This window comes from Monodon monoceros, unplaced genomic scaffold (genome assembly GCF_005190385.1).
Source record: "Monodon monoceros isolate NGI ecotype Baffin Bay Population unplaced genomic scaffold, NGI_Narwhal_1 Super_Scaffold_4, whole genome shotgun sequence".
Taxonomy (NCBI): domain Eukaryota; kingdom Metazoa; phylum Chordata; class Mammalia; order Artiodactyla; family Monodontidae; genus Monodon; species Monodon monoceros.
Genome location: NW_021703781.1, coordinates 7,365,797 through 7,377,928, shown reverse-complemented (window position 1 = coordinate 7,377,928; position 12,132 = coordinate 7,365,797). Strand labels below are relative to the sequence as shown.

At 36.4% G+C, this 12,132-nt stretch overlaps 1 protein-coding gene across 1 annotated transcript in view; it reads right to left on the bottom strand.

Annotated features, from left to right (window-relative positions):
• RYR2 (ryanodine receptor 2) overlaps positions 1-12,132 on the bottom strand; it is a 721,906-nt gene that overhangs the window by 69,491 nt on the left and 640,283 nt on the right. Inside the window, exons 80-81 of the mRNA XM_029245584.1 lie at positions 10,360-10,436; positions 9,483-9,556 (exon numbers count right to left, since the gene is read on the bottom strand). Coding sequence (XP_029101417.1) covers positions 9,483-9,556; positions 10,360-10,436 — 151 coding nt within the window. The remainder of the gene's footprint in view (positions 1-9,482; positions 9,557-10,359; positions 10,437-12,132) is intronic.

Sequence of the window (12,132 nt, the reverse complement as noted above, 5' to 3'; positions counted from 1 at the left end):
AAGTAGAGAGCTCATTGGTTGGAGCATTCCTTCCAGAGGAGGAAGAACTGACAAGCAGACCTAATTCTAAATACCAAACCAAAGGATAAACTTCGCTGGCTCCTGCTAGGAGAGCTAAATCTAGCAAAGAAATGTGAAAAGGAGGACATCTCAGTGCCATAGGAGGTGCTCTGCATCATTTCAACACTAACTATACATGTGGGGCAAGGATGAAGCCTCAGAAAAGGGTTCCGATCTTTCATCTACATTTCAATTTAAATGTATCTTGATCACAGGTTACTTTGAAAGCAAAAACACAAAGAAGGAAACAAACAAAAAACAGGCACCACACCAATGAAAGCTGATTTTAAAAGCATAGAGTGTCCGTGAAAAAAACACTGTCAACATTATGAGTGTATGCTCTGGAATCTCAATTTGTTTAGAAAGCAAAATGACCAAAAAAAAAAAAAAAGAAATGTTGTTTGGCAAGTGAATGAATATACTCATGTATTTGAAAAAATAATAATAACTTTTCAGACTGGAAATACTTTGGGCTAAGAAAGAAAACTATGCAATGATCATGTGTTTACTGGAACTAAAATTATGAATGATCATAATGATAGAGAGTTGATGGACTTACCAGTCTGCAGTCTGTGACTTTCAAAGTGAGAGGCTTCATATAATGGGAGGGTTAGGAAGCAAAACCATTTTGAAAACTAATATAAACATTAAAAAAAGTACATAAAATCACTGTACTGGTTTCCCTGTTGGCCTGCAAGATATTATATTTGGTGACCAAATTAAGATCACCACGTCTACAAATGCGATGTGGCAAGTTTAATGTGTTTAATGCACATTGTTTTGAATCTCAATACATGGCTGATAAGCCCATTCCTCCATGTTCACGTTCATGACAGGATAGGAAAAAAGGAAACAGCCTAGGCTAATAAGCTAAACTCTTCATTGATTACACTTAGTATCATTTCATGAAGATACTTTAAAATGCTATTTAAATCAAACTGTTATGAGTTAGTTACACAGACTTATTGACTCCTTGTGAACCCATCTAAAATGTTTTGTTTTGGTTTTTTCGCTTTTCAGAAAATTGAATCAATAAAACCACGGACATACTTCCAATGTTCACATATTCAATGTGGAGTAAGTAACCCTTGGTAGAAAGTATTCAGAAAAGTTAACACAAATAAATTAGCATGTAGTCTACCAGTGTGCCTGAAAATGCTCTGTACGATGCACATTGATTTATAACATAAGGTTTTTTTTCTGTTGGCATGCACAGTATTTTCCGGACTGTATACCGAAACACATACGAGTAACTTCTTACATAGGACACGCTGCACACAGCAGAACAAGAGGGAAAGTCGGGGGCGGGGGAGGGGCAGGTCAAGACTTCATTTACCATCAGCTGACACCAGGTTAATCGTATCCACTAAGGTGCTATTGCTTAATGAACACATTACTATCTGATTAAAATGCTGCCATTGCCCATGCTGCATGTAGGCAGTGCAGGAACAGAGATGGATGATGGCTTTATGTCTGCAGAAGGTACACGAGCAACAGTCTATTTTGTGATGTATGCAAAAGAAATTCCATTGTAAGATGGAAACTAAGGTTGATAATTAATAACAAAATGGAGTAAAATGTAGTTGAAAGTGCTCTTACATTTTAAAAATATTATTTGCAATAGCTGCATGATGGCCAAATGTAGATAGTGTGAAGGGCATTCCTTTGGTTTTACTTTTAATTATAAGGGGCTTATAATTCTAACACTGTAATAAAGGGAGAGTTATTTCAATACTGTTGTGATGATGAGTTTGTTCTTTGTCCCTCAGTTTTCTCACCTATAAAATGAATGTAAAGCGTACACTGTCTACCTCACTGGCTCTGCACAATCTATATGACCATTTTTTATCAATTGTGGAGAGGTTAATATTATTAGTAGCAGTGGTAATGACACTAAATAAAGATGGGAACAACATGCCTACATGATAAATATAGTCATGTGAACATAGGTATTAAATGTGTTCATATTTTCAAAAAGCCACCTTAATTTTAATGGACCAAATATTTTCAAAAATGTAAGTTTTCACCTGGAAATAATATTAGGTAGACCTTATTTGTTCAAGCTACCAATAAAAAGTAATTCCTCATTTAGAGATCTAATAAAGTTAACACAACTTTAAAGGCTTTTCTACTCACAATCGGTTTATCCAACTAATAGAAAAGTACACAAGTGTTTAAGTTCAATAAAAACAGCTGTTCTTACTTAGAATTTTTACTTAGAATATCCACGGATATAGCTCAAAGTCTGCAGACTTATCTCCAGGCAAAGCTTGATTTAACTGTTAATAATTAATTATCAATAACTGTTCTAAAATTAATGAAATAAATAAAAAGACTAATATATATATAAACAATTGATTCCAGAAGACTAAGATCCCCATCGTTGTAGGGTCAGCATCTCTAATGGTGCAGAGATAAAAGGGTGAGTAGCATGAAACATGACACTGGCTGCATCAAATAATTCCCTGTAATCTATTGTTAAACAGCTCTCAAGAGCCCCCCATTGCCATGGAGGAAATAATTCTGATTGCTTACTAATCTTTAGAGGACTTAAATATTTATTTTGTATATGAAAACACTGAAGGATAAAGGTTAAAAATATTTTTAAATAGTGAAAAGTCAGGTATTTGATTCCATGTGGGTAGTTTGAATATCATTGCTTAAATGGTCTAAATATGGCTGCTTGAATAATATTACAGCTCAACTAACGAACTCTGAAATGGATTTACGATTAACATTTAGTTAGTGACTACGGTGTGCTAGGCACTGTGCTAGATATATTTTCTCATCATTTCATTTCAGGTTTACAAAAATCCTACAAATGAGGTGATACGATCCCATTTTGTGGTTTGGTAAACAACCGAGAAATTAAGTAACTTGACTACTGTCCTACAGCTATTAACAAGTAAAGGACTTGAATTCAGTAAACTTCAGCAAACATTCACAGTCTCCTATATGCTAGGCACCTTGTGAGGTGCTAGGGACAAAAAAGACCAATGGACCCAATCCCTAACCTCAAGAAGGTCACAGTCAGGCAACAAACAGGTAATTTCGATATTGTATGGTCCTTCTGAATCCAGTGTGCCATAGTTTCTACACTTTATAGAGCTCACATCAGCAATCAATCTCTGACTAACAATCATTACACTTATTGTACATTATTTAAATTGTGAACTCCTAACTTGTTTTTATGAATTTTAGAACCCAAGGAAAACCATATTCTAGACACGTGGCTTTAGAAAAGTCAATTCACCTTTCTGAGTCTTTGTTTCATCATTTTGGTATGGAAATTAACAGTCTCCTGACTTCCTGAATTCATAGGGCTGCTGGGAGAATCAAATTGGTCCAAACAAGTACAGTTGCTTTGAAATATGCAAAACACAGTAGGAATAAATGTGAAGTTTTAATGGCATGCAGTCATTAAAAAACAACCTTTAGATTTCCAAAATATAGAATACTGGTGGGTTGTGAATATGATAAATCATTCATAATTCCATTAAGTACATGTATTTAATCTAAGGTAACAACCTGACACCAGTGTATAAAATGCATTCCTAGATAATACCAATGACCACTGCGTGTGAAAAAAGTTAGGTGTGACCGATGGAAAACAGAATTAAAGTTATAGGTTAGCTGTGGGGGAAGAAATCTTTTGCTTTCAAACATGATTTGCAGATTGTTTCTCTTATAGCCGTCTCTTTTCTTTTCTTTCTTTTTTTTACTGAAGTATAGTTGATTTACAATGTTGTATTAATTTCTGTTGTACAGCAAAGAGACTCAGATATATATATATATATATATATATATACATTCTTTTCTATTATGGTTTATCACAGGGTATTGAATATAGTTCCCTGTGCTGTACAGTTGGACCTTGTTGTTTATCCATCCTATATCTAATATTCAATAGTGTGCATCTTCTTGTAGCCTTCTCTTAGTGCCTTTCAGTTGTCATTACTCTAACTGAAATCCTTAATGTCCTTCACCCATTCCATCCACCAGCATCCTAACTGATCTCCGTGTCTTCACATGGGACACCCATCTTACACCCTGGTGCTGACAACAACAGCTATAGGCAATCCAATTATAACACTCTTCCTGACAAACAGACTGACTCCTGTAACAGTAATTATGGAAAGCATACTCTGAAGAATTCCCTGCAATCTACCGTTAAGCAGAGTTCCCCAGCTGCCGTGAAGGAAATGGTGGTGACCACTACCTTTGGAGAACTCCATGCCCATTTAATACACTAGCATTACTGAGAAAGGAGAGATCTGTGCCTTTTAGGGTGATTAGGTTCTACTGGAAGCATTCTGAACAGTGAATGTAGGAATTTAATTCCAGGCGGATCGTCACACAAAACATAATGTATCACTTAAGTGTTATTTCTTTAATGGCTCTCCAGGGTCTCAGAAAGAAAGTACAAATGCCTGGGAAGAGCAAAGAAGGTCCTTCAGCACCTCTCACAAACGATCTTTCCATCTTCTAGGGGGTTCATTTCTCTTCAACCGCACCAGGTTGGTTACTGTCCTCTGATATGTTTTGTACCTTAAACTTTGCATACGCTGATGCTAATTCCTTCCACTGGAATGCCTTTCTTTGCCTTCCTTATCTACCAGATAAACTTCTACTTCAGGCTACGTGTTATGTCTATGGTGACACTTCCCCATCCCTGGCAAAGTATCAACTCAGTTCTCTCTTACACAGAGGGCATTGTTCTGAAGTTGCTTGTTTACAAGTCTGTCTACACAATACTGGACTCCTATAGAATGCCAGTGCCTAGGACAGTGTCTAGCACGTAATAGCCACTCAAATTTAAATGACTGCTTCAAAGTTTAAAAACTGCAAGGATGTTAAAAAACAATCTATTTAGTGCCATGAACTACAGGCTTTTTCTTGAAGAGAAAGTTTACCCATAGGAACTGCAAGAAATATAGTCAGAACCCAGATGTTAGCACTGGATTATACCTGGGAAAGTACTTTGAAAATCTGGGGCAGGAGAAAGCCAAAAAATAATTAAGCACTAAAAACACTAACGAAAAATTAGGGTAGCCAATATTTAAAGATTGCTTTAATTATCCCTTTCATTAATTAATTAAAAGGAATCCTTTTATCTTCAACTTCACATAAACTTCATGAGGTCACTATAAATATATCGGCAAGAACCTCAATGCAACACGTTATCAGTTACAGGTGGAAATTTGAGAAGCTTAACTTGTATTAATGTTTTATATAACAGTTTAGAAAATCAAACAATTTCTGAGGAATCAGATCAGCTTCGCCATTTCATCTTGCTTACGAAGTCAAGGATCCCTGCAAAATGATCAAAAATCAAATGCAGTATCTTCGACTATATTCCAAGAAGACGTTTGAAAGAAGGAAAATTGCACTTTCAAGCTCATCATGAATTACTAATGAGGTTAAACGGTACTGAGGAAAAACAAATTAGAAATCCAAGGATGGAATGAAATTTCAAAGATTTATATAGGTTTTTGGTTTTGAACTTCACTCTATGTTAAAAGAAAACACATAGGACTAAAAAATATACAGAGAGGACAACACTGAGCACGTGACAAACCTAAACACATTTGCTTAAGAACCTTTTTTAAAAAAAAAAAACAAAAACAAGGGGGAGGTCCAGGCTTTTGTAGAAATGGGGGAAATTTAGTAAGGTGGGATAGGGCTACAGGACAGTAACAGTGTAGAGAAAAGAATATAAACAATTAGTCTGAGATCCAGATACAGTGGTCCTTCTGTATCTGCAGATACAGAGGTATGACCGTGCTATGCCACTTTATATCAGGGACTTGAGCATCTGTGGATTATGGTATCTGCTGGGGGAGGGGGGAGGAAGGGGAGGGTCCTGGAACCAACCCCTCATGGATACAGAGGGACAGCTGTATACAAAGCTTAAAGAAGCACATATTCCCCTAATGGTATCTCAACACCAGATGAAGAATGTCATGTGTAACCATAAAAAGCTTAAAAGTGATATTAAAACTTCAACGGTGGATGCAAAAATCGGCAATAGATGGGTGTCTTTGAAAGGAGACATTACATTAAGGGACCAACAATTCTACCTAAGCCAACATGCTGAACACAAAATAAGCCCCCCAAAGACTACTGAAGGATGGGGGGGAAGGGAGTAGGCATGTGGAATGGGCAAATTAAAGACAGGAAGAATGCCTGCATTTCAGCCTTGACCCTGCCACTTCACTGTGTGACCCTGGACAAGCCATGTTATCTTTCTCTCCCTCACTCTCCTTATTTATAAAATAGGAAAAATACCTCATGGGAAAGTTGTGGGTATGAAAAAGTTCATGTATTCAAGTTATACATTTTCCATGGCAATATAATTTATGGTCATTTTATCATCATCGGGAAGAGATTGAGCTTAATAAAGATAATTGGTTAGGGTGGAGATTTAGATCTATCAGATTATTTTCTCAGTCCCGAGCCTATACTGCACAAGCCTTAAGCTTTGAAACAAGGATATCACTAACAGATTTAGATTTTTCAGCCTTTTCTGTTTTTCAACAGGGGTGCCCAATGTCCTTTCTCCTTTGAGAGTACAAACTTTTCTTAATAGTTGCAGAAGCTTAAAAGAATGGTCGTGTAACAGAAATTTCAAAAGTATGCCAAAAGATAGAGCCAGTATAGGTGTTTTCAATCTGGGAAATAGTGTACCATTCATTACAGCAAATGAGTGGTCACTGCATATTCTCCTAAAAGATATTCTGGTGAAGGCAACAGTGCGTATTCAGAAAGCACAACTTAATCTCTGAAGCCCTGTTGACATACTAGGTACCATTCAAAAAATCTCACCCCTTCTTTATTACCATCGTATGTCATGTCTTTTAGAGACTACTTTGCAACACCAATGCCATCTTTGTTATTATCCTAGCTTGAAGAGTGAACATTTGCTACTGTTTCTAGAGTTCTTTAAATTCGGTCTCAAGAATGAAAATTTGTTTTTATGGTAGAAGGTTTTTAATGTGTGATATTTTCAAAGAATAGAGAAAAACTCTACAGATCTCTCAATACTTGGAAGGGAAGTAGCAGAGCCCAATGGCTAAGATGAGACTCAGCCATTCATAGCACACACTGGATCGGCACTGATTTTCCCGTGCACCACTTGGTGCAGCCATAAAGCCACAGTATGTCCAAGACAGAAATGCCACAGGGAGACTACTGCACACATTCATTCATTTACACAACAGCAGCAAACACTGGGTCCACCAGAACTTTTGTTAAATGAAAGAACAGAACCAAACAAATCTAAAACCATCATTTAAATGCTTGTTGCCCCTTCAGGTCTAATATGTTAATAACTGCACATCCTCATAGGATGAGAAAAAAAAAAAAAAGGAAAGCTTGATATATAAGTTTTAAAAGGAAAAGGATGCATAATGATGGGAAGTAAACAATCTACTTGTTAAAAGGGTCTATAAAAGGAAAAAATGCACAAAAACTGTCACTATCAAGACTGTACACAAAGCTAACAACAAATAAAGGAGCAAATGAAGAAAAGGCAGTTCATTTTTAATAATTACCACGCTCATGAGTGATGACTGAGGAAGGGAGAATAGTACATTGACGGTAGTCGAAAGAAAAGGAAGTGGGGAAAAAGAAAGAAGTTGAGAGTTTGTTTTTGCTTTGCTGTTTGTAAGGAAATAAAATAGAAAACGTGTTAATCAATTTGGGCAATTATTTTTGTGTGTGTCTTTAAAAAGAGTAAACTAATCAAACCAACCTCATATTGAGAGACAGAACTAATTCTCACATTAGGATGGTCCCTCTCATCAGTTATTTCTGATTTGGGACTCACAAATGTTATTCTCATCTATATCTGGTTGACAGTGGCTAGGAGGCCCAGTAAAATAAACCTGGGTGGTCACTATTTCTTTGTGGGGACCTGATGTAAAGAGTGATTCAGAATGATGAATGGAATTGTGTTCAGAGCCTCTGGTACATTAGCTAAAAACTGCAGGGGAAAATGAAATTGATTTCTAATTCCATGACAGGGAAGTCAGACTTTGGATAGAGAACTGACTCATTTTTAGGCACTTTCCAGCTGGAAAATGCCCAGGACTTCTGTGAGACATTAAGAGGCATGCATTTAATGGGAGCTGGGATTTGTCATGGCTCTGAGTTCTCCAGATGGGCCCCTCAAGGCCAGGTGTTGTTAACTGTCGACACAAAGGTTAGTAATGAAGACATTTGGCTTGATGTCCATTTTCAAAAAACCTAAGTAAGTTCAGAATTCTGCTGGTGATTTTTCTTGAAGGTAGCTAACCCAATTAAATAGCCTTGTGACAAATACTTGATTACTGAACCTATACGTTCAAATGCCAAGCAGAAAATAAAATTACACGGGTGATATATACAGAAGCAGCAGTGTTAGCATATGTATAAATGATAATCTTTAAAATACCAGAAGAAAAATGCAGCTAATCTTTTTCCTATTGTGAGAACAAAAATATACAGAGATAATTAGAGAGATTAGTTAATTCTAAAATATTTCAGAAAGGCAAGCAGACTACAAATGGCAGAGGGGAGAAAATTTATTTTTTGCAATAAGATTAGTTTTATAGAAGACCCAATGTTCCAAAACTAATACATTGATAAGATGACAACTCCAAACCAGACCAAACAAACAAAAACAGATAAACACACAGGGCCTTACTCAAACTAAATTAATTTAAAAATCAAACACAAAAGAATAAAAACAAATCAAAACCAAAAATAGTGAAGATACTTTCTTCTTAATAAATACCAAAACGAATGTGCAACAATAGTTATTTCTGCTTTAAATGCACTGTGTGCTAAATTTTCTAGTTCATACATCTATTTATAGAGAGAAAAGCTCTAAGAATCGGTGAGTCATTATTTTCATGCACATGTAAATTAAGTGATCAGAGTTATTTAAACACAAAAATTACTCTTTATTTCATTAAACAATTTGGACTTGCAAAGACATATATGAGATAGAAGGATAACTGGGCTGAAAGGGAGGAGACAGTAAGACTAGTGGTGGAATGAAGGATCTGAAAGCATCACTATCCTAAGGAGATAGAAGAATTTGAAAGCCTGACAGTTTGCTAAAGTGGCCAAAGAAAGTCAAACATTTTCTAATGTGGCTCATCCATGTGGTTTAGAATTTTATAGATAATTCTCTAATAAGGGATATTTATTTACTACCCAACTAGGGAAAAGACCACTGACAGTAGATCTGGAATAAAAAGGAATCAATGACCAACATGGAAGATTGGGTTTTGGGTGTGACCTGCATGGGTGTCTAACTATGAACTTTTAAATGAGTCACATAAGCATTGTGTCTATTTAAAGATAACCTTGTATCTCTCTGTAATTTCAGGGAAGAAGTGGGGACACGTGATGCTTTTAATTTAAGTGATCAATACCTGATCCTTCCTCGGTCACCATCCCAAGTCCTTCAGCTTTGTTTTGTCGCTCAAATGCGTTTAGGTCAAGGACACTGCAATAACAGGGAGGAAAACATTTAGAGGCCTAACAGAACATTTTCTTTCTTCAGGCGAGCAAATGTCTAAAAACTGTGTATCGTGAAACGTGAACCAAATGTTATCAGATACTGAAAACATACACTGACTCAATGCCTACCAACCATATTTTCCTAGTACCAGACTAGTTTCTCTCCAGGGTCCACACTGAAATGATCCATGTGAAAGTCAAGCATATGGCATTGATGGGTTTCAACTTTGGGAGAACATTACAAAGTTAGCAGACATACTGAAATATAATTAGAATGATCATGTTTTTCCAGTTGGAATAATAACATTAAGTATGTGGCAGGTTCCTTAGTCAAATGCTGTCTGAATGATTTCAAAGACTGTAAAAAACAGAAAATGATGAACATAATCATGATGATCATGGTTAAGGCTCATTCATTTAGGGCAGATGAGAAGTGGTCTAATGGCTCCCAGATAAAATGAAAAAGAATTTTGTTTTTTGTCTTTTAAAAATCATACACTACTCATTTCCAAGTAAGCAGAATACACATTAATTCTCCAAGGTTCCTTTTTAAGCACAGGGTAGACTATTTCAAGACATTATTAACGTGGAACAATTAGTAATTAAAACATTACTAACACCTAACAGCAAGATAGAACATAAGACACTTCCACACTTTTGTCCCACTTAAAAGTGTGTTTAATCATTAAAAATTCTTCTGTGTATAAGTGCTGTCAGTAATGTAAAACAAGTACTTTAAAAGGTACAACCATTGAGTGGAACCAAAGCAAGAAAAAAGCATGTGCTTACCTGCATGACTGCATCAGGCCAGCAAGGCTCTGAAAGAAGCCCACATCCTTTTTCTCCTTGAGATAGTCAAGCATTTTCTACAGTAGATAGATAAACCACATGGTCACTGAACACAAATCTCGTTTTTTGTTAAATAAGAAACAATAAAAACATCCTTTGATTCTGAAATAAAGATAAAAAATATCCAGTGCATACAAACATGACGAACGTAACCTTGACCACGAAATAGTGATAAGCATGTCACAGCAAGAGACTTGCACATTTCTAAGTGCAGCAGGACATACACATGGCTTGGAACAAGGGAGCTGCTTTACAAAACACCATAGGCAGCATAAATATCAGGGGGAAATAATACTCTTAATTCTCTTCATGTCACTCTGTAAGTATCCGGAGATTCAGATACTTAGTTCAAGTTTACCGGGAAGAAGGCCCACCTGTATGTTATTCACAGATTTCATTACAAAAGTGACTTCCTTAAACAGCATTCCAATCCGAGAGCTCTGATTACCATATGCTAATGTTACAGACAGAAATTCAGTTTCCATTACCATGGTCTCTAAACCCAAGGACTGGTGGGAATCATGTGACTATTAATTTTTCTCCCCTTCTCTCAGAATGATGTCCAGATTCTGCGGTCAACATTTTGGTTAAACATAAATGTAAAAAATGCTAAAGCAATGCATGGCTCCCACTTGTTAGTATGTTGTTACATGCCATGATGAAACAGCTACTTTGAATGTAGATACAGTGTGCTGGAGGTTTCAAATAAAAAGTACTATTTGCAGGGCAGGAATAGAGAGGAAGACGTAGAGAATGGACATGTGGACACGAGGCGGGGCGGGAGGGAGAACCGGGAGATTGGGATTGACGTACGAGCACTGCCATGTGTAAAATGGATAGCTGGTGGAAACCTGCTGTATAGCACCGGGAGCTCAGCTCGGTGTGACCTAGGGGGTGGGATGGGGGGTAGGGAGGTCCAAGAGGGAGGGGATATATGTATACATATAGTTGATTCATTTCATTGTACAGCAGAAACTAACACAACATTGTAAAGCAACTATACCCCAATTTAAAAAAAAAAAGTACATACAAGATGATAAGATGACAGAGGCACACCAAAGGTTTTAAGAAAATAAAGATACTGCTCTTCTCTGAGTCTTAAATAGAAGGGATTAATTCCTACTATCAGAGCTATCTAGATAGGGCTCAGCTAAGCAGTCAAAATATTGGTAGTACTCTTTTTCCAGAAATCAGAGAGTTAAAGGTAATATAAAACTAAATATGTGAAGGCTGTATACACATACACAGTGTATATATATTTGTGTGTGTGTGTGTATATATATATACACACATATATGCATACACCTACACATGCACAGATACACACAGACACACAAAAACGCACAGCCATTTTGGGGTGGGTGTGTGATAACTTATTGGTCTAATAAAGCATGAAGCACTTATTAATCATTGGCCTTTTAAAACAAAATGAATGTGGGTTACAGGGTCAAAGGGGAGTGGTGGAATATATGTCTGAAGGTTTAAAGAAAAAAGAAAAGATCTGTACAGACGATGAGTACATTTATTACATGGTCTCTCAAGGTTCCTTTTGTCTCCATGGATTTCTGAATATATATACTATACAATTAAGGTCTTTTGAAGCAATACATAAGTCAAGGGAAATTATTTATTTATAAGTATTGTGGCGAGATTAGGTTGGTTTTTTTTATTTTTCCTTTTTTAAAAAAAGTCATGTAGTCATTTACTATGGAA